Genomic DNA, 22,949 nt, shown 5'->3' on the forward strand with positions numbered 1-22,949 from the left:
GGGGCCACTGTTGGGGCCCCTGAGCTCCCTCAGGAGCAGGAGGCAGGAGGCCTGCTTGGTGGCAGAAAGGAGCGGGACCTACTGAAGTACTGAGACCAACTCAACTCCACATGGTTATGTAATGTCATTAAAAATGATGGTCACATGATGTCACTGATGTCCTGGCTCCCACCCAGCCCTGCGACATGCCGTTTGCTTTCTTACCATTACCTCTGTCCTCCCTCAGATCCAGCGCCATCTCCGTTGTGAAGATTCTCAGGGTCCTGAGGGTCTTGAGGCCCCTCAGAGCAATCAACAGAGCGAAAGGACTTAAGGTATTGACCCCTCTCTTGAGTGAGGCTAGCTTGGGTTGGGGATGCCTGCAGTTACTGACTGTTCTAGTCTGGAGATGAGCAGAGGCTCCAAGTGGGACCTTTCCACCAAAAAAGCTACCTCTGCCTAGGGCTGTCATTGTGAAAATGAAGTGTGGCTCAGCAGGTAGGAGCACTTGCTGCACAAGCACTAGGACCTGAGTTCAAATCCCCAGATCTATTAAAAAGCCATGCATGCTCTCACACTCTCGTAACCCCAGTGCTGAGACAGCAAGGGGCTTCCTGGCGGCTGTCATAGCTCTGAGTTCCGTGAAAGACCCCGTCTCAAGAATGTTAAGTAGAGGCTGATACAGCAGGACATACAATGTCCTTTTCTTCTGCCTTACATGAACAGGCATGTACATGCCCCCAAGTATACACAGCAAAATTACTTTCATTTCATTAATGGGAGATATTGGTCATTGTAATTACAATAATTGTTACTCCTTTATCAATAGCATTTATCTCTTCATGTTTAAGTTGTACATCATTCTCCTGTGGGTTATACAGCAGGCTAAAGGGTTGACACCTCTGTGAGGTCTTTCTGGGATAGGCGTCTTGTGTATCTACATGCAGGTGCTGTTTCTTTCAGTTAAACCAACGTCTTTGGAGGAAACCCAAGAAAAGGCACATAAAAAGTGTGCTTGGACCAGGGAATGGATCAGTGGGTTAAGGCGCTAAGCCTGATGCCCAAGTTCAGTTCCTGGAACTGAACAAGGAGAGAACCAGCTCATACATGTTGTCCTCCACATATACACATGCATGTACATATATATAATAACTAAATGTAATAAAAATTTAATAAAAATAAAAGCACATATTGTACTGACTACAATACTCATCAGTGGGCAGCCAGGAAAACCAAGCATAAGGTTAGCTTGGTTAGATAAGCAGTTAGATATTCATATCGGGAGGCACCCAAGCATAGAAGCCGCCTGGTGTTGACTTATGACTAAAAGAGGAAGGAGGGGTAGCAGCCTTCCGTACTCTCTCTGTTCTCTCCCCAGCACGTTGTCCAGTGTGTCTTTGTGGCCATCAGAACCATCGGTAACATCATGATTGTCACCACCTTGCTCCAGTTCATGTTTGCATGCATTGGGGTCCAGCTGTTCAAGGTAGGGGGGACCCTTCACCTGGGGCTGGGATTGGTTTCTATAAGAAGAGCCCCCCGTTGACTCTCCATCTGCTTTGTATTTAGGGGAAATTCTACCGCTGCACAGACGAGGCCAAAAGTAACCCGGAAGAATGCAGGTGGGTATCCTGAGGGCAGGCTGGGGAAGCTGGAGGAGGAAAGAGTCACTCATGTTAGCGCTTCAGGGGTTTGGGTCAGGGAACGAGCGGCCTGCCCACCCTGCCCATGCCTGCAAGGATGGGGATCTGTTACTTTGTTTCTGTTCCCAAGTCCTGGCACAATTGAAGTGAAGTGAAATTATAGTGTAGTCGCATTTGAGAGCCAGTACCTCTCTTAAGGTTTAAAACATTTTTATCACCCCCCAAAATGAGCAGATGGCTCTAGCTGCTTAGTATAGATCTTATAAACTGGGGGAAGAAATCCTGAAATAGCAGTGACCAAGGGTCACCAGTGTCTTCCCTGCTATCTGAGTGGACTTTGAATGGTGTTCTCCCAAGCCAGACTTGCAGCTCGGCTCCCCAGTGTTCAGGAGTGGGCTACCCTGTTCTACAAGGCTTGGAAGACTTCTTTGCTCCTGTTCCTGTTGCCCACATGTTGGACATATTTCTGTTCACAATGGCCAGCAATGGAGAAACAGCAAGAAATGTTCACACCTTATACTCTAAGATGTTCAGTAAATATAGAATATTCTCAGTCCATGCATACACTGCCCAGAGCTTAAGACTACAGAAAATCTGTGTCCCTGACCTTGAGTTACAGCTGACTGGGGTCCAGATGTTGCCCTGTATGCATTGGTTCAGGTTTCCTAGAACAAATGATGTGACCATGGGGCATCAGATATAATCTTCCTATGACAACATATGCCTTCAGAGATGCTATTGGCCTGGACTGAGGGATGCAGAGCACCACCCCCTCACCAAGCTGATCAGTGCAGCCACAGTGTCCTGTCATGGGCCCCTCCACCAGCTGCCTGTTGCTGTGAAATAACAGCAGGAGGCTTTACCTTGTGGGTTCCTCTCACGAGCACAATTCTGTAAGAAGTGGCGTGTGACATTGATTGAAGAATTCTTTTGGAAAGAAGATTGAGGATTTCAATGGTATGAGAGGGATGAAATTTATCGAAACTAAAATGTGTATAAACATATACATTGGCTTGCTTCTCGATACTTTGTGGCCAAAGTATTGGTTCATCTACACGTATTTCTAGACTCTCTTATGTGAGAAATATTGACTGTTGGGTCATGTCTGACTGCTAACAGGTGCACCCTGGATCTCTAGTCACTCCTGCCCCGGAGAGTGCACTTTCCCCTAGTCGTTACCGGCGAGTTACTTGAAGTTACCAGCGAGTTACTTGAAGTATAGAGCAGACTAAATGTGGAGGAGCAAAGGAGAAACTCCATCTGGGCTGTGCTCGGATGTGTGGCCTGGCTGGGGCTGCATGCAATGTTCTGACCCAATGCTGTCATATGTGAAGCTAAGGCCACTCCAACTCCTTTCTTCTCTAGGGGGCTTTTCATTCTTTATAAGGATGGGGATGTCGACAGTCCCGTGGTTCGTGAGAGGATCTGGCAGAACAGTGATTTCAATTTTGATAATGTCCTTTCGGCCATGATGGCACTCTTCACAGTCTCGACTTTCGAGGGCTGGCCTGCGTAAGTACAAAGGATATCCAGTCTCCCCACGAGGCCCCTGATTGCTCCTTGGGGACTCTGGGCTGTCATCTTTCCAAAAGAGGGGTTCTACTTTTGCTCATCACAGCTAGCAAGCTTATCTGTGACTAGCTTTGGGCAACTTGGCATCATTGCTTGCTCATCGTGGCTTCTCCATCTGAACAGGCAGGCATCTCTGGGTGTGGTTAAGGGGGTCCTGAGAGGCATTTGCTGTATAAACTGCTGTTGGTAGATGCCCTTCTTCGAGAGTGTTCTTCGAGAGTATCTGACAGCATCCAAGCTGTCACTCACTCACTCACTGTGATACATCATGGACACTAAGGTGTGCCAGGCATGGAGCGTGCCACCATGCCATTTCTTTCATGAAGGTGCTTAAAACACTCATTCTTAAATTATGCCTTTGATATCAACTCCATGCAACATGCTGCATTAGGCAACGTGGAGGAAATCACATGACCATGGCACTGTTCCTCCCTCAGAGCCTAGAGTTAATAGCAATGTCATATAATCATACCTAGTATGGAATAGGGTCCGGATGAATGGTTGGGGTCTGGGCAAGTTAATACACCAGCACCTAAAGAAGGAAGAAAATAAAAGGCAGAAGGGGATCTCTGGCACTCTGTTGGCTCCCTTCAGATGTGCCATGCACACAGGAGCTTCAGGAGGGGAGTACCCAGGCTGGTCCCTACTGGTTGCCAGGACTCTTGGGTGACTGTGACTGACATTCTCAGAAGCTTTAGCTTCTGTGGACAATTGAGTAGCACTCACTTACATGGATGCTGATTTAGGAGAAAGGGTATAGAGTAAGAGCCAGGCACTGTGGTGATGCCAGGTTTGGGACACTGTGCCCTAGTGGGCTATTGGGGCAGCTAATGGGATGTGGTCTAGCCTGGGGCTTGGAGCTACAAGGATCTGAGCCCAGCTGGGGACTCTGTGCCTGAGGGCTGTGACTGTGGCACTTGGCTGCTTCTTGGCCATCGATAGGAAGGGGATGGCAGTAACATCTGCCCTTCTAGAAAGACATAGAGGTCAAAAGAGAGGGCGTGTAAGTGCACCTGGGGCGGGGTCGAGAAGGACTGACTGCATTAGAGTAGGTTGGTTGAAGTTGGGGAGGTTTATGGTCATGTCCTTCTTAAGAATTCCATCTGACACTTGAATGCCCCTTAACTTGAGAAATCCTGTTTGGGTACTAGGTGTCTGTCAGTGCACACGTAATTATCAGAGCCTTCAATATGGCAATGTGATGTTCTTTTTCTCTTATCTGTTAATAGGAGGCTGCATTGTTGACTGTGAAATCCTTTTGAGTTTTCAATTCTCCAGATAGTCTCTGAACGATTATATCTGGGAAACCCCTCACCTTGATGCTAGCTATCTGGGTCTAATGCTTAAGATGCCTCCATGACCAGGCTGTGTTCAGAGGCTTTGGTGTCCCATCCCCCACGACCGTGCAGAGGAATTCTGGGAGCCTCTTGTGGGGCAGTGGGCTGGGCTGCTTGGACTGTGGGGTTGGCAGGTTCTCACCCAGTTTTCCTATTCTCCAGGTTGCTGTATAAAGCTATCGATTCAAACGGAGAGAATGTTGGTCCCGTCTACAACTACCGTGTGGAGATCTCCATCTTCTTCATCATCTACATCATCATTGTTGCCTTCTTCATGATGAACATCTTTGTGGGCTTTGTCATCGTCACCTTCCAGGAGCAGGGAGAGAAGGAGTATAAGAACTGTGAGCTCGACAAAAATCAGGTTAAAGTCACACGCTGTTCGTGTTTCTGCCCCTCAAGCAAGAACAGAACACCTCCTCTTTCGGTGGCTTTCGCTCCACAGAGGAGAGGGTTTGCCCCAGCTCAAGTTCCGTTCAGAGCACACCATCAGTCATGTTGAGTCTCTGCAGAGTTAGTCACCAGACACAGAAGAGACTGTGACTGGGGACAGCAATCCCCAAGCTTGTGGTGAGGAGGCAGAGAGCATTAAAGCCTCAGCCCACGGCCGTGACTGACCAGTGATGGTGCAGGGATGCCATTCTTGCATGGCACCGTGACCCTGAGCCAGAACCACTCAGACTCACACAGTCCCCACAGAGGGGCTCTTTGGTATCTGCTGCTGAAACTTTCTTCACCTTTGTGCTGTTGTGGGCTGATTCTTCTCACCTGTGCTCCCAGGGCACAGCTGTAGAGCAAGGAGCAGTGGCCTCTGCCCACCCAATGCGCTGGCATCCTCTTCCTCCAATAGGGAGTCAGAATATTCCCAGAGGTCTTCTGGGGACCACAGTTGTCTTCAGTCAAAATATGTTGTCATTCAGTAGGAAGTGTGAGGACTTTGCTGGCATTGTCGTCTCCTCCCTGTCTTGGCTGACGTGGTAGAAGTAGGAGCCTTGACTCTGGCTATGTGGTAAAGCAAGGAACCCAGGAGCCTGCGCACTCTGGTCCTGCTCTGCCTGTACCTGCTCAGTGACATTAGGTGCATCTCTGCCTCTGGGATCTTGGCCCCTTGTCCCTATTTAGAGATTATTTATGAAGCCACGAAGGAGTTACTCCACACGCATTCTTTTAAATTTTTAGCATATGAGTTTACAAGTCTGTTCCAAGGGTTTTCCTCTGTCTTCTGTTTTTTATGGTGAGCAAAAATGATCTGGCAGTGCAGGTTTCCTGCAAGGGTGGCCATGGTATATGAGGTATCCCCGCCGAGGTGGCAGCTGTAACCACATGTAGGGGCATGCTGGCTTGGTTTGTGGAAGATCTTTGCTGTGTCCGAGTGTCCTTGTAACCCCTACCAGTGATAAACTGGGAGAAATTGGCTTATTTCTTTGCTTATTCATGGAAGATAGGTGTAGGCAAGGCTAGGTAAACCATGCAGAGCTGAGGTTACATGTGTGTGAGACCTAAAGCCCCATATAGGCTTCACTCTGGTGTCCCTAGTCAGAGTGACACTAATTCCAAACAGAGAACTTGTCTGAAGCCTGTTGTGTCTAGAATGAAGCTGAAGGTGAGGGGTAGGGTGGTGGAGGAAGGGGTGGAGGCAAGGGTGGAGGCAGGAGCAAGCCAGGAGGTCAACTAGAAGATCCCTCTCAGCTTGCTCCAAAAAGGAACTAGTGTCTGTCCCAGAGCAAGTGGAAGACCAGTGGTGTGTTTAGAGCCAACCTTAGATTATTCTAACCATTCTCTGGAGATGCTGAGGTGAGCATGGTAAGCCCCCACTCCATTAAGACTGGACAGGCATCTTCTATGGATCTGGTAGAGGATCCAGAGAGTATCCCGCCTCAGGAAGTAAACTCAGCCTCTGTGCTTCCTGAAGATTTCACGCTGTCATTAGCTGACTTCCTCTTGTGGAAGACAACACAGGCAGACTTTGCATTGCCACCTGCTGGCCAGGAAAGACCCTGACAAGGCTTGGTCCAAGCCTCCCACCCCGACCCCGACCCCGACCCCTAGTCAGAGACACCGCAGAGCTCAGCAGAAGCTACATGAGCTCTGTCTACAAATCTGAGCCAGCACCGTGGCTGCTCCACTTGCTTCCAGAGTTACCACAAGGCAAAGTCTAGATCCTCCCAGAGACTCGCTGTTGTTCATGGTCATTTCCTTGAGGGCCAGAGCGAGCTCTTTAGGCCGATGACCACTGTGTGCTCCTTCCCTGGAAGCTCTCAAAACCCCCATGTTTGCCCTTTTCTACCTTTGCAGCGTCAGTGTGTTGAATATGCCTTGAAAGCGCGCCCTTTAAGGAGATACATCCCCAAAAACCCCTACCAGTACAAGTTCTGGTATGTGGTGAACTCCTCGCCGTTCGAATACATGATGTTCGTCCTCATTATGCTCAACACGCTCTGCCTGGCCATGCAGGTAAAAATGGAGGTCACTATGGGGACTAAGTCTCAGTGTGTCACACAGCCCCGTACCCCTCATCCTGAGGATAGCATGTGCCACCTTCCTTGAGAAGGAGTTTGACTCTAGTGTGGTCAGAGTTTCTTTCTTCCTGACGGTTCTCGTGGTGGACACCTAAGGTCACTTTTATGTTTGGGTCTATCTGGGTGATGGAACCTGTGTGTGGTGATCAGTGTGGATCTTGAGACCCAAGAGTGACTGAGTAAAAGCCCCAATGCCACAGCTTCTGTCCTGTTTTCTGTCCTTACCAGCTGGTGGCACTGAGAATCTTACCCCAGGCCATGGCATGAGTGATGTGGGAAGTCTTCTACACCCACCTCAGGCCAAAGGATTCTGCTGAATTAGTCAAGTCTGGCACCTTGAAATTAGTTTGAGATTTTTTTAAAATTTAATTTCACATGTATGAGTGTTTTGCTGCCATGTATGTATGTGCATCATGTATGTGCCTGGTGCCCACAGAAGTCAGAAGAGGGGGTTGAATCTTCTGAAGCTGGAGCTATGGATGATTGTGAGCCAGCACGTAGGTGCTGGGAACTGAGCCCAAGTCCTCTGTAGGAACAGAGGTACCTTTAACCTTTGAGCCACTTGTCAGTCCCTTTGCCCCATGTCTGACACTTTGGTCTGCACCTGTCACTGCGGCTTTCAGTGTAGAGAAGGAAAACCCAAGTTACATTTCTGTCTTCAGGGGCTCCCAGTGTGATAGTGAAAGATTTTATAGGTTTGTTTTTTTTGACCCTCACCAAGTCAGATTGCAGAACAGTGCCCTGTGAATCTTTCAGCAGTTACTGTCTGATAGATAGGACACTAGGTCAGGAAGCAAGAACCAAGCTCTACAACCAGATTCTGCCCAGGCTTAAAGAACTTAAGCAAACTGAACTCTCGGTTCTTTGCAGAAGACAGGTCTATAGTCAAACACACATTTTCACACACATTATTAAAGTTAAAAATGATAAAACCTGTATGTTGATCTAGGGGAAGGTGTAAAGCCTGGGTAATACCACCTTTAATAAGACATACACCTAAATAGTATATGATTTATCACTAATCAAATTCTACCTTTATCCATAGACATTTTGGTAGTATCTGCAGTGTGTTAGTTAAGGACCTGAGTGTCATTCCCAACAGAGAAAGGGTGACTCCCCTTACCTTGAACTGAAAGAATGGACATGTTATTTTCCCCATCGTCCAGTCTTCCTCATCGTGTTATGGACACCCACCCTGTGTTTTGTGGACGTTCACCATATGCCCTTGCAGTACTGGGTTGAATTGCCTGGTGAAGATGCTATACTGGAGGGTGGGAAGTGCCCCCGGGGTGCAGACGGCAAGGATGTGAGGTCCTGAAATGCTGACAGCTTTGCCTTCATCCGCAGCACTACGAGCAGTCCAAGATGTTCAACGATGCCATGGACATTCTGAACATGGTCTTCACGGGGGTGTTCACTGTTGAGATGGTTTTGAAAGTCATCGCATTTAAGCCCAAGGTAAATTGCTGAATCTGCTTTGCAGAGGTTGCTGTTGAATTGCCCCAGAGAAGGACCTGCTTCCTTTTAGCCTTGTGTTGCCGCATTATGCTAAACTCCTTTGGTAACTAACTAGGTTACCACCTGAGAACATTAAAATCTGATTAGGACATCTGTACACACATGGGGAAATAAATGTGCAGAAACAAAACCTTTTGAAAACAATTCTGAGAAAAAGAGAGGAGAGAATTGGGAATTTGTAGGCCGATTATCACTGCAAAACCTGGTTTTTCTGCTTTTGACTAGCATGTCGTGCTGGCTCAGGAAAATATAGCCCATTATCTGAGCACTGGGGGAGTGTCCGATAATCATCAGAAAGACTCTGACCCTGATTTCACTCTGAGATTGCTAGCACAAAGGCAGTTTTTATTTGTTGCTGGCCTCTAGCTTCCTTTTTACCTTTTATGGAAAACTCTGGTACCTCTCATGGCTACACCATCTCTGTTTGTTGGAGTTAGAAAAGTTCTCTTGGTTATGACAAAATGAGCGTGAACTGTGCTACACCACACCGGAGGAGTGGCTGCATTGTGTCCCCTTTGGGAGGGAGTCAGTTCAGTCCCACAAAGCCCAGAGGCTGTGGCGTCACAAGCCATGTAGCTCGGCATCAAAGGTCACAATTGTGAAACACCTGAAATCCATCCTCTGCCCATCACAAGTTCCTTCACTGCCCCACACCCCTCTTTCCTCCTCGGTTCTATGAGGAGACTATTATGGACAGTAAGGGTTTATTACATTCAGCGTTTCAAGGGTGTCTGGCATGTAGCCCCATGCTGGAGACTGCTCATGCCCCCACTACACCATTGCCAGTATCCCCAAGCAACAGTGTTCCTTCCCTCCAAAGCCCTAGACTGAAGAGCTGAGTTGAGCTGCCATGGGGGGCAGGGTTCTCCTTCCTAGCATAGACCCTGACTCTCAGAAGAGAGAATGACAGAGCCTGGTGCCTAGGTGTTCGTACTCCATGTGGAGGCATCCAATAACTGTGGTACAGCTTCAAAAAGGGTTGGGTTTGTGTACTCTACAGTTATACAGAATTTGAATTCTAGCCTGTTCCTTTCTTTAATTTGAAGTAATTCTTAGGCAATCTTTAATCGGATCTTTGTGGACCAAAAAGAAAGGACATTTGTAAGTGATTAATTGGGGTGATTGCAGTGGGGTCAAATTTGGCACCTTGCGCATGGCTAGATGTTACGTACTGTGACTTGTCCATACCTACCTACATAAACATTCCCTCCTTTTCCAAGTTCATCAGAACCTCCTCGGGGACTTTGGTTTGCTTCTCTTTTGCCTATACTTCTTTGAACAATATTTGTCTGAACTGATGGGAAAGGTTGCAGAGTCAGAATGTGGGAAGTTCTTGAGAAATGTACATGGAATGATCCCATGGGACATTTCCCAGCAACTCTGTGCCGTGGCTTCCTGTGCCGGGTGATTGAGCTCTACAGTTGGAGAACACGCACACCCTACAGCATGTGAGCGTGTGAGAGTGTGTGTTTACTTGTGTGCATACATGCGTGCCTATATGTATTTGGGAGTGTGCATCTAAGCACATACCCTCTAAGGCTAGTGCATCAGTGCCTTGTTGCACATTGCTTGGCCCCAGTGAGTCTCCAAGCCTGGGAGAAGCGTCGAGTATCATGTGGACAGATAAGAAATACTCTTATGCTACAGAAGCTAATTTGCAGCCAGTGCTTGTAAATCAGAGCATTTAAATGGGCGAGTTCTACCAGCAAGTGCACTGCTTTGTAATTTTGCTCAGCAAGGCATTTTCATGGCCCCAGATGACCTCAAATTATGATCCAGAGAACCTTGACGACAGCTGTAGCATTCTTGCTCTTGAAGAGCAGTGTTGCTGTGATGGCTTATATTACTTTGTGCCAGACAATGGAAGGAGAATGGATCCACCAAGACACAGGGCTCTCCCTGAAGTCCCGCCTGGCTTTTAAAACCCACTCTTTTCATTGGTGCTCACAAGGCAAGCCCAGTAAGAGTGTTCTCTTACCAAGCAACTGGTGAGGGTTCCTCTGTCCTAGCTGGTCAGGTTAGCAGTTACCTCCACACACTTACACGCTGTAGGACCCAACCCTTGAAATGGTGCTGCCACACCCAGGGTAGGCTTCCCCCCTTCAGTTAACTCTGTTAAGAAAATTACTCACCGGCTTCCCAACATAGCCAATCCAGATAATTCCTCACTGAGATTCTCTTCTCAGGCCAGTCTAGGTTATGTCCAACTGACAATTAAAGCTAACTCGTGATCTACAGAGCAAGTTCCAGGACAGCCAGGGCTACGCAAGGAAACCCTGTCTCGAGAAAAACAAAAAACAAACAAAAGCTAACCAACTAGCACAATAACTTAAGTGCCAGAGTCAGAACTATTTCTGACTAATAAAAGCTATTACGTGTGGCTGTCTGACTTGTTCTTTGCAGGTGGTAGAGCTGAAGAGAGGATGGAAGGGAGGGAGGGAGAGAGGGAGGGAAGGAGGGAGGGAGAAAAGATTTGATTGCTGGTTTCCCCTGAGAAGCCCTGGCTTCAGAGATCCGTTATAGAAGAGTGTGTCACTCCTTCAGCTGGGAGAGTAGGTGGGGATGGGCCCTGTGTGAGGAACCATGGTGTCTTCCTGTGTAGGAAGGGTGGAGGAGCTGAGTCATGCTGCCAAGGCAGTGATTTCATGAACTAGGAGGCTGCTAAACAGGGAAGCAGTGTGTGGGAGGAAAGGGAGGGCTGGCATTCCTGCCTCCCCTGGACTGTCAGAGACACCTGGCCAGAGCCTTGGTCCCCAGTCACTTACACCACGAAACCTCCCGTGTTGTAGGTGAGGGATGTCAACCTTTAGTCTGCACTGTAGGGATTTGGGCACGGCGGCACCATTTTGAAACTGTGGAAGATTCTCTTAGTCTGTCAGATTTATAAAAGGTTCCCTGAGTGCTGGCCCTTATATTGCTGATTCCAAGGGATTTTATCCACCACAGTGTACCAGAAAAGGCTCCATGAAGAATATCTTATACCCAGACAGGAATGACCCAGAGTGGGAACGCTGACCATTGTGGAAACAGGGCTACTGCGCAGTGCACGTGAGGTAGAGCCGACCGCCTGCAGATCCATTAGGCAAGATGAGAACAGTAGAGCATGTGATACAGGGCCAGTCAGGAAGTGAGGAATAGGGGCTCAGTCTTTGGTGCTCTGTGAGTGCTTGTAGTCTTGAGTGCTGGGTTGAGGAATACATTCCACCCTGCAGGCGACTCAGTGAGGAAAAGGGAAGGGCCTGCCCATCACCAGAGTCTGCAGTGATGTTGCCAGGTAAAGAACTTGCAACAATATAAATAATTTAAGAGGACTCTGGGATGCTGGAGGCCCCATGTGACCAGGCTGCTGTCAGGAGACTACCTTGAGAAGGAAACAGGCTGTCTTGTGTCCTGGGGCCAGCTCCTTATCCTCCCTCTAGCCCACACATCACACATCCTCGCCGGTGCCTGTCTTCTCCCTGTTCGGCCAGCTGAGAATCCTGCATTCATGAGAAGCAAGAAGAAGAAGTGTGAGCTGTACTTTGGAGCAAACAGGCCTGTTGAGTTTCCTGCAGGACAATTCCATTTGTCGGTTCCTTGAGCTTCTGAGAGAACTGTTTGAGCACCAGCCAGTAAGGAGCAAGTGCTAGAGACAGCATGGCTATAAAGGAGAGACCAAGAGTCAATCAGAAGTTACTAAGGTTGAGTCTGGGGAGTCATTGTCAATAGTAACAAAGAGAAACAAAACGAATGACTTCCTGTTGATGGATGGTGGTGCTGTTAGAAGGAAATAGAAAGACATCCCACTCCAGTTGTTAGGAGGCAGCATGTCCCCCTTTTCCACAGTGCCACAGAAGGCCATGCCTCTGTAGAGGCTTCCTCTAGCCTTGCCTTTGATCACAGGCTTCTGGACCTTGACACTTCAAAATACCTCCTGTTCTGGTTTTCTTAATTCGTCTGTAAATGTGCCCACTGTACACATACTGAACTCTTTGTAGAACTCAGACCTGTGTTTTTAACCTTAAAACATGCTCCCCCTTTTCAAGATAGAAGCTGGCTTATAGACAAATCTTGACAGTATAGCCCCGGTAACTAACAGAAGCTTCCAGCTCTGTACAGAATGTAACCACCACGTCCAGTGTGGCTTTCTAGGGGGTGTTGGGAGTCAACAGGCACCAGTTAAGCATGAAGTGTGAAGATCCTCAAAGGCATAAATCACACAGAATTACATCTAAATTCTTAAGTCACAGATACATCAGAACTGATACAAGATACAAGAACCTGAAAATTGGGAGCCAGGAGACACTAGGGTACGAGTTTGTAGAGAAAGACATGAATGTGTCTCAGACACAGACCAGAGTCAAGGCTCCCGGGGCTGACAGGGTTGGTGGAGGTGACGACAGAAGAAGCTATGTGCTCCTCATCCTTAGAAGGCTCTGGCGTGGCAGACCTTCTGGATGAAGGCCTGAGAAAGGTATGGTCACTATGATAGAATGCGGATAGTCAGAAGGACCTGGGAAGCTCCACAAAGGAGCTGGCATCTGTCTGAGCTCAAGGGAGGTAGTGGATTTGAACTGATTAAGGTCAGGGGAATTGCAGAGGTATCAGGAAAAGAGCCAGGGACGTTGTTGAGGGAGTCAGAGAATATACTTAAGCTGGAAGATGGAAAGATAGAGAAAAGCAAAGGTCAAGGTAGGAGACCATTGGCCATCTGAGACCCCTGATTCCTCCTCTCCACCCTTCAGTCTGTTTCCCCTGCCTTGGGTTGTTTTTACATCACAATCCAGAGTCTCTCTGCCCTCGGCTCTGCCCTGAGGCTCTGTGTATCCCTTTGTGTATTCCATCTCCCTTTAAGCTGTGACCTTTAGATAAGTCACCCTGTGTCCTGTAAGCCAAGAGCCGTTGGGAATCCTGTTGCAGTGTGTGGCCTGTTATCTTTGCTGGACTGGTGAGGATGGGGGGTGGGGGAGGCTAGCCACCTAGTGGCTTTAAGTGGGAAAACAAATGAAGGGCACTTGGAGGCTCTTGGAGGTGTGGAGACTCACTCTTCTCTCAGCTCCTGAGGATTTAGGGTGAATACTCTGGGTAGCAGGGCTGGGATATCCTCTATCTGCCAGGGCCATACACCTGTAGTGTGTGTGTGTGTGTGTGTGTGTGTGTGTGTGTGTGTGTGTGTGTCCATGCTCACTCATGCCCTCTCTCACACACGCAGGAGCACAACCACCCCTCTGTACCCCTTTCCACCAGTAGACAGTATTGTTTTCTCCCCCTTTGGCTTTCCTGACCCCTTCCCTGGTTGCTATGGGTGCTGAGGGGACTCGGATGTGTCCCCTCATGTGATCCGTGTGATGTTCCCTTCATAAGTGCTCATAAACATCTGCCCCTGCCTGCTCTGTCCAGGGGTATTTTAGTGACGCCTGGAACACGTTTGACTCCCTCATCGTAATCGGCAGCATTATAGACGTGGCCCTCAGCGAAGCCGACGTAAGTATGCACCTGTGTGGCCTGCGTCCTCTCTCTTCCTGTCCGCACATTCTGCTCCCTGCCCTGATGTGGTATCACCTGGACAAGTCACAGACCCCAGTCATACTTGATCGGAAACTAGACATTTCCTCACAGAGACTGTGGGAAAGAACCTTCTAGAGTAGAGTCTTAGCCCAAGGCCTCTGCAGACACAAGCCGCCTTTGCAGGGCTGACTCTGGCACCATTGACCCCAGGCACTAGTAGGCAAGGTAAGATAGGGTGTCTCCGGTTGTTCCATCTGCTCTGTCAAAACCCATCCAAAGTTACGTATTGATGATGTGTTTGTCTTGGGGCGATTTTTCAAGTAGTCGAGTGGCATATTGTTAACGCTGTCCTTTTCTTCTTTTTTCCTGTTGTGCTTCCTGTCCTCTGTGGCTTCTGAATGCTTGCCTAACAGCACTATTTCACTGATGCATGGAACACTTTTGATGCCTTAATTGTTGTTGGTAGCGTCGTTGATATTGCTATAACTGAAGTGAATGTAAGTAGCAAACTTTGTGTCCTTAACGTGATTGTTTTCATTAATTCTGGCGCAGAAGAGACTAGAAGGCCCACCTGTGAATCCCCATGCCCATAAAAACTGCAGGCACTAATTCATTTTGAACGATAAAAGTCAGTTTGTAGTCTCCCATCCCTTGTCCTGTCTCCATTCGTTCCCCTAAAGAAATGGAGATAAAAGCATAGGATTGCCACTTTGGAATCTCATGGGTGCCATCACTCTCTAGCTAGGTAACCTTAACAGATCTCCTGACTGCTTTGCATCCCAATGTTTGCAGTTACAGGATGGAGTCAGTAGTGCGTGCCTTGTGCCCACACGGTTCTGTGATGGCACAGGAGACCCCTAGAGCCATGCCTGGCTTTGAGGTAGTTGCTGCCACTATCCTCCTCCTAGCTTTGGGTCTGCTCTGAGTCTAGCTGGTAACACCGGCCCTTAGTCCTCAGAGTGTTGCTGGTGTGTGTCAAGAGAGTGTCGCTGCCCTCTTTGTCACATGCAGTTTCTTCTTGACAAGGGAGCACAGACATACTGGGCGGAGCAAGCCCCCAGCACGGGCAGGCAGCAAAGGGCCCTGTCCGCGAGCCTGCTCAAGTCCATCAGCAGGCTTTAGTGGACGTATGTCAGTGTGCATGTCCCGCGAGGCGGTGAGCGGAGCTTGGGGAAGGACGATTGCGTGGTGTCGACTTTTGCTCTGTGTTGCCAGTCCAGTGCTGCCTGCTGCCTGCTGCCACCCCAGCGTTCAGCTCTGCCTGGCTGATGTATGCAGGGCTGAGAATTGTCAGGTCCATCCTGGTACCCACACTGCCTGTTCCAAATGGAACAATGGTGTTCTTTGATGCCCACTGGTGCAGCAAGGCTGACTTTAGTCAGTATGGATGGTTGGACAGCCACCACCCTATCAGTTCCTGCCCTATTTCCGTCTTCAGTTTCCTCAATTATAGGTCCAGCAGAGTGGGTATATCTGCTGGAAATAAAATTGTGTGATTATTCATGAAAATACTTATTAAATAACAGGTTATGAAGATGCACTGTTATTCATGCAGTATTCCTGTATACTATGTAAAATAGACTGTAAGACATTACCATGGCCACCAGAGTATGATGTAAGCCCCCTCACACCAGAATCTATACTATGCCACGCCAAGATACTAAGATGACATTTTGCCAGGCCTGGCCTGAGTACACATATCCCAAACTCCTTAAGCCGAGGCTTATGTAAATTCAACTTTACAAGACATATACTGTAGGCAACTATAAAATTTCCGTGCATGATATGTAAATGTCATTTGGGTGTAAAATAATCAGTTGTTGCTGAAAGGACAGAAGGACCCTACCTTGATTGTCGTGTGGCGTGACATCTGACTGCTTTAATCATCTCAAGGCATTTGAAGTATCTGTTCTGTATTCAAAGAACTTCCCATGGGTCAGAAACAACCTATGACAGATGTTAGCACATCTAAACTGCCCTATGACAGATGTTAGCATACCTAAACTGCCCTATGACAGATGTTAGCACACCTAAACTGCCCTATGACAGATGTTAGCACACCTACACTGTCATTCTAGCAGACTTTCAGTGCGGTGAGCCAGAGGTCATAAACTCAATACTTTTTGGGTACCAGGATGTAGCTGAGGCTTGTTCATTAGCTAGACACCCAGCTGTCTTGTGCTGCCTATCTGCTGACTAGTGTAACTTGGTACACTCAGAGGCAACACCTGCTTCATGGGCTGGGTGCTGGACCTGCTCTTCAACTTGGCCCTGCCTGTCAGTGTCTCAGGGCGGTCCTGCTTCTCTGTGGATGGGGAAGGTCTACGTGTAAGTGTCCAGTTAGCACTTAACGTTACGTGTCTGTGCAAGGCCTCTTTCATGATGTCCAGTTCTTGTTGAAGACTCACATTGGGGAATATTACCAGTTCCCAAACCTGCTGGCAGTCAGTGACCTTTTTCTGGCTAACTATATTCTGAGACCAAACCCTCCTTAGCCTTGGCCTTGGCAGCTTCCTATTCTGAATTACCTACAGAGATCTGTGTCCGTCCACTGTCCCTTGATACAAAGGTCATGTTCCCTGCTCATTTATCCCATCTTCAACACCACTTTTACTGGGCATCTACAATTTGTAGGCTGGAGCTAGGCTCTGGGAATAATCAACAATTTAAAAAAAAACATTCTTATTCTCTGACGTTACATATATTTCAGGATGGGGATATTTATTCCTACACCCTCCTTCCACACATACATACAGTTCCCCAGGAGAGCAACGCATGTCACATCCCCAGTGGCCTTGTCCTGATGTCGGGAGTCAACTGAGCATGGATACCCTCGGTCCATTGTTGGCTGATCTGAGTTGTCATCAGCATCATGTTTTGTGATGTTTAACCTGCTATGCTCTCTCCCCCAGACTCTGTTGATCTTCCTTTTCTGTTGCCTAATTGATTTTCATGTTGGTTTTATTTTTAGAAAATTGTAGCGGCAAGTATATATAATCATATATACGGTGAAGTCGTTAAGCAAAAATGCTTCTAGAGACTGTATACTTCATTTCTGCTTCCCACCTTTGGTGTTTTGCTGAGTGTCACAGGACTTGCTAAGGATCATCCATGGTCATTTTAACTGTTTCTTCTCCCATATGTCCTTGTCCCTGACCAGGGCCTGGGCTCAGGCTTGCTTGGTCAGTCATATTGGCTCTGTGATTTGCTAGCACAGCCTTCCAGAATGAATAACCTGGCCTGGAAAATAAGAACTCTAGCTTGTTTGTAGTCTTTGCAACAACAAAATTTTTTGATGGCCCTTTGCATTGTCCTGTTTGCATGTTCACCGGTCCTTCCCATCCTTCTGTCCCCTCCATGCTCCCCACCCGCTTGCTCATGCTGTGATGGCTTTTCCTGGACCTGTCCCTTCACCTTTGGTTGTGATGTCACCAAGCTGCTGAAATGTTGGATGACACTAATAGACTTACTTTGCTTTCTCGCCAATGCCTGTTTGTTCTTTGAGTTCTAAAACAATCAAGCCACAGTTTTTCTGGCCCAGGGATGGGTGTTGCTGACAGTCAGACTTTTTTCATCCCACCGTTGCCTGGGAGAGCGTGGTCTTGCTTAGAAACTGGCTGCTTGGTGCTTATCAAAGAACGTAGAAAATCTCGACGGGAGCTCACCCTCAGATCCTTGTCAAGTGCCCAGCTTAGACGCTGCCCCCACCGTTTCATTCAACTTGTTGACGGAATGAGACACAATAGTTTGGCTCTCAATCCCATATGGTAGCTGGGGACCAGGCTGAGGAACGTGACCTTGCAATAGCAGAAGCTACTGAAGCTGTCCAACAGTTCCAAACCTTTAGGTGACAATGAAATTCTACTGAACATGGATCGCCCAGGTCCTCAAGGCCATTCTTGATAACAAAGGCATGTAGAGAGCAAGTCTTTTCCCTGCTTCAGGTGCTCTAGTGTTTTCCACAGGTGACTGAAAAGTTGAGCATAGTACCAGGTAACTTATGCTCCTGTCCATGCTCTACCTTTCCGTTCCCAATGTGCCTCCTCTGTCCCTTAGAAAGAAGATAGAGGTGTTTAATTCCCTTGCATCCAAATTCTGATCCCTCATCAAATCCAGAAGGCTTGCTCAGCTGTACCAGCCCAAGTGGCTTTTCTAGTGGTCCTACCCTCTGTGCTACACTGTTGCAGTGAGCTCTCTGCTGAACACTTGGCCCAGCATCACTATGGGCTAAGGACCAGAATTCTCAACTCTGAGCGCATATTAGAATAACTTGGTGGCTTTAAAAATTCCTGAAGTGTAGAAGGACCCAGATCAATTTAGGAAATAGCTTGGGCGGCACGTGGGCATTGGTGGCTTTAGAGTGCAGCCCAGGATCAGAGCAGCTGCCCTCTCTGCAGATGGGGCAAAGCCATCCTAGGGGGCCTTCCAGTTTGAAAGACATTTTGTCAATTTGCATGGTCCCCCACTGATGTCAGATACATTCTCCCTGATAGCAGTTCTTCCTGCCCTACAGTGTGTGGCAGCAGGGGTGATGATGTTTCAGACCACTCTGGGGGTGCATGCAGCCTGAAGTGCTTTGTTCTTTTGTTCCTGTGTTGCATGGTCCACTGCTTTGCCTCCTGACAGATGCTGTCTCCTCTCCTCTCCATAAAAAACAAACAAACAAGCAACAACAACAACAACAACAACAACAAACGTTGACTAGATGTTGTGATCTGTACCTGTAATTCCAGTATGTAGGAGGTGGAATTTGAATTTAAATTTAATGATTGATGATTGTCATCTTTCAGATACACTTAAAAAGATACACATTTCCAAAGTCGATTTAGCCAACTTTTATCAGTCCAAAGAAAGAGGATCATAAATGGCCTGTCATGGAGTAACCCAGAGGAGCAAGGATAACGGATAGCCAGGAAGAGCGGCTGGCTCTGCTATTGCACATCCCACATATGATACGGGGATTTTGGTCACATAACTGTGGAGGGCTCTGCTCTGCCCCCTCCAGTCCTCTGACCATAGACAAATGGAGGTGTACATACACACATAGTTACATAGATGCTCACATGTGCACTGTCCAGCTGCCTGGTCAGGTGGCCCTCCTCTCCACAGCCCTTAGGGAGAGTGGTGTGGGGGACAAGAGTACTGGGAAATTAATTCCTGTGTATATTATAGTCTTAAATTAAAAAGCAAACAATAACACAGAACCCCATGATCTAAGTTAGGCATAGTGGCTCACACCTATAACCCCAGAACTTCGGAGGTAGAGACAGGGGAAGTCAGAGTTTGAGGCCAACCCAAGCTTTATAATGAGACCCTGCTCCCTGTCTAATTAAACACACACACACACACACACACACACACACACACACACACACACACACACATCATTGCTTTAAGGATATGTCGCTACTTCTGGGGTGAGGCAATAATAAATATAAACAAAATTGATAGACCCTAAGTTCTGACATGCCTGTAGCAGAGCTCCTGTCCTGAGCATCCATCCAGTTGGATTAGAGCCCTTTCTGGTGATCAGGACCTGTTCCTAGATCCAGAGTCTCTGCTGAGTTACAGGCATGGCTGGCATAGCCAAACCCATTTACCTCTTATGACCATAAAATTCTTCTCTTTGGGCTCAGGAATCAGTATAAGAACCAAGCCTTTCTTCCCCCTGTCTCCAGGGGAGGACGAATCTAGCAGCGTGCCCACCTACCTCCCTGTGTAGTTTTACTGTGTGCTGCCACCGAAAGCCTGGGCTGGGAACCTCCAACAGCCTTTCCTTTGTCCAGGAAGACCCACTACTTAAGTGGAAATGATAGTGGTGGGGGGAGAGACAGGAGGATGTCTCCTTCCTTCATTCTTGCTATTATTATTATAGATGCTTCCCATAGGGAAGGCTTGCCTCCAGCATCTTTGTATTTTCTTAAGCAATTCCCTGAAGGTTCTAAGGTGAGCACTAGAGTGGGAGGAAGGGCTCAGCCCTTTGTGAAGGTGAGAGAACAAATGAGCACCAATCCTTGGTGTGCTCCAACGTCCAGGGTACCAGGCACACAGTCGGACCTGGGGGAGGTAGAGCTGCTGGGGCTCAGGCAAGCTAGCCTCATGATGTCCTTCCAGAGTCCTGAAGACTCTGTGCATGCCTGACCAAGGCCAGGCTGAACTTCCAGCAAAGCAGTGCAGGTGGCTGGAGAGAAGCCTGCCTCTGTCCTGTACACAGACCAGGCCTTCCAGCCCTTCAGCAGAGGCACTGATCCAGTGGAGTACATGGAATGCTTAAGTGTTGGGACCACAGGCAGAGCCACTCTTTTCCCCATGGTTAGAGGCATTTGGGGGCCTGCTACAGAAGGTCAGCTCCTTTGACTGAGCCAGGGAAGCAGAGCTATCTCTGAACCTGTCTTTAGAGACTGTTAAGGTCTGGACCACAGTTTTTGACCAGTCAGTCACCTGACACTTCAAACCCCTGGAGGAAACTAGACTAGCATAGTGTGCCTGCCCCTGTCAGTGGCTGTCCCCACCTCCAGTCCAGTTCCAGAATGAGGGACTGGTGTTTTCTCAGGGAAGGAGCAGCTGTGTTGACCAAAGCCCTTACACACTGGTAAAAGGGGGGTGATGTTTCCTGAGCCATTGCTTCCTTCCCCCTTCATTAATACATTTCAATCTTTGATTTCTTAAAGCCAACTGAAAGTGACAGTGTCCCTCTCCCAACTGCTACACCTGGGGTAAGATCAGTGACTGGTCCCCAGGGGCTGGGCCTTCGCCTTTAGTTTATTTGACCGTGTTGAGTTTTCCACTGGTGTTCTGTATTCTCCATGATTGTCCTTCCAGAACAGTGTCTGCAGTGGCTTGCATTCCTCATCAGTGTCCAGTACTCTTGAGCAGCCCAGCGTTCTCCTCTAACACAGTAGAACACGTGGACATGCATGTGCTGTGTGGATGCAGTTTTCCCCCAACCCCTGTGTTGTTAGCATGTGATTTCCATTCATACCATGCTTTCTGAGGTGAAAAAGGTCCTAGAAACACACCTCCAGTTCTTACTCTGTCACCTCAGCATCTGTTGCTGTTTTCTCAAAGTGTTGCATGTTCTACTTTCCACTGGGTTTGACCTCTCCATGATAACCCTTCAGAACTCTGAAGAGAGCAATAGAATCTCCATCACCTTTTTCCGTCTTTTCCGAGTGATGCGCCTGGTGAAGCTTCTCAGCAGGGGGGAAGGCATCCGGACACTGCTGTGGACTTTCATTAAGTCCTTTCAGGTAAGAGCCCTGCCAGGTCTCCCCTTTCTGTCCTGGGGGCGTAAGTAAGTCAGGGATTGTCGTCTGCCCTGGAAGGCCCCCAGCGCCCTCTGAGGGACCACCGTGTCAGTGGTGACTGTGGGGTACCATGCAGCACTGCTTCTGATGAACCAAGTAGGAATCGAGAGGCAGAAAGAAGACCCTGAAACTCAGAGAATAGCTATGGTTCCCAGATGGAAGGAAATGGAAGTCTTTGGAATGTCTGATTGCCCAGAATGTCCAGCAATAGTTGTGTCTGAGAGAGGGAAGGCACTATACATTCCCCTAAAGCCTGGTCGCCTCGTCTTAGTTACTATTATAGCACCACGATGAAACATCATGACCAAGGCAACTTATAGAATAAGGCATTTAATTGGGGCTTATTTGCAGTTTCAGAGGGTGAGTCCACGATCCGCTTGGCAGGGAGCATGGCAGCAGGCTGTCAGGAATGGGTGCTGGAGAAGTAGCTGAGAGTTCACATCTAATCTGCAAATTATAGGCAGAAAGAGAGAGAGAGAGGGAGGGAGGGAGGGAGGGAGGGAGGGAGAGAGGCTCAGATAGAGACAAGAGACAGAGTTTATGTGGATCATTCTCATTCAAACCACCATGTAGCCTCTCTCTAACTTAGATGGATTCTCTACTTAAACCAGGTTACTGGATGCTTGATAGAATTTTAGTTCAGTTCACTCAGGTATCCACTGGGCCTTATTTGACACCTAGGACTCCTTCTTTCGATTGGTTCTAGTCAATTCCTAAACAGAACTTTCTGGTACCCTGCTGTAGACCATCCCACTCTTCTGGCCAGAGTCAACTGAGGCGAGGAATCAATGTGGATTTGTGAGAAAAGGTGCAGCCATGTAGGGATCTCGTGCACATGCACAGATGGTGCAGAGTGAGCCATGCACCTTCTCTGCTTCGTTAGCTGTGTTTCGTTCATGGCTTAAACGTTCATGTGAACCAGTGAAGTTATATAAAGAAAAAATTCAAGTTTGCCCCTCACCACCTTTGAAATAACCATTTAAAAATCCCAAGTAATATGTATTTATTTATTTGTTTGTTTGTTTGTTTGAGATGGGGAACTAGAATAATGGAATGCATTCATGCAAAACAATCCTGTTTCTTGAAGATATTATTAAAATTTTTAAAAAAGTAGATAAAGAAGCCAGGTAGTCATTTGCCTTGAAACACTATGCTAGCACAGTCCTCAAACATTTGGATGCCTTGGATGAAAATGCAAAGAGCTTTGGTGGAGTGGCTAGCCCTGCCCTGCGAGATGCCAGTCATCAGCCCCCCTGTTGGTATGGTGCTGTAGCACTGGACCAGGCTGCAAGTCCCAGAGCCGGTAGCCTGTAGGTGGCCTGTCTGCTTTCTCATGTACTGTCCTAGGTGGGAAAGGGCTGCTCGAATCACATGTGCTTGGAATTAAGCCCATCAACCCAAGCAGCCTAGGGCACACCATACATACACATGGGTGCATTTGTCGTGTGTGGCAATGGAAACATGGGCCACAGGACTCAGGTCTGGCCAGGCACACAGACTTGTTGGGGTGCTTTTAAATAAAAAGAGCCTATGTTTGTTACCATTCAGCTAGCTTGTTTTCGTCCTGGGCCCAGCCCTTGACTTGGT

The 22,949-nt window shown here is 48.0% G+C and overlaps 1 protein-coding gene across 17 annotated transcripts in view; it reads left to right on the forward strand.

The window, feature by feature from the left end:
- Positions 1–22,949, forward strand: part of Cacna1d (calcium voltage-gated channel subunit alpha1 D) — a 313,753-nt gene that overhangs the window by 249,828 nt on the left and 40,976 nt on the right. For 7 of the 17 annotated variants that reach the window (XM_087906190.1, XM_087906194.1, XM_087906191.1 and 4 more), the window contains 10 exons: positions 227–314; positions 1,358–1,465; positions 1,549–1,601; positions 2,988–3,134; positions 4,694–4,895; positions 6,827–6,985; positions 8,398–8,508; positions 13,948–14,031; positions 20,727–20,771; positions 21,177–21,305. In XM_087906190.1, coding sequence (XP_087762316.1) covers positions 227–314; positions 1,358–1,465; positions 1,549–1,601; positions 2,988–3,134; positions 4,694–4,895; positions 6,827–6,985; positions 8,398–8,508; positions 13,948–14,031; positions 20,727–20,771; positions 21,177–21,305 — 1,126 coding nt within the window. Of the gene's footprint in view, positions 1–226; positions 315–1,357; positions 1,466–1,548; positions 1,602–2,987; positions 3,135–4,693; positions 4,896–6,826; positions 6,986–8,397; positions 8,509–13,947; positions 14,032–14,468; positions 14,553–20,726; positions 20,772–21,176; positions 21,306–22,949 lie in introns of all 17 variants that reach the window. The other 10 variants (XM_048421276.3, XM_048421269.3, XM_048421272.3 and 7 more) reach the window with 5 other exon arrangements.

The sequence above is a fragment of the Myodes glareolus genome, chromosome 5, assembly GCF_982192425.1.
Source record: "Myodes glareolus chromosome 5, mMyoGla1.1, whole genome shotgun sequence".
In the NCBI taxonomy this organism is placed as follows: Eukaryota; Metazoa; Chordata; class Mammalia; order Rodentia; family Cricetidae; genus Myodes; species Myodes glareolus.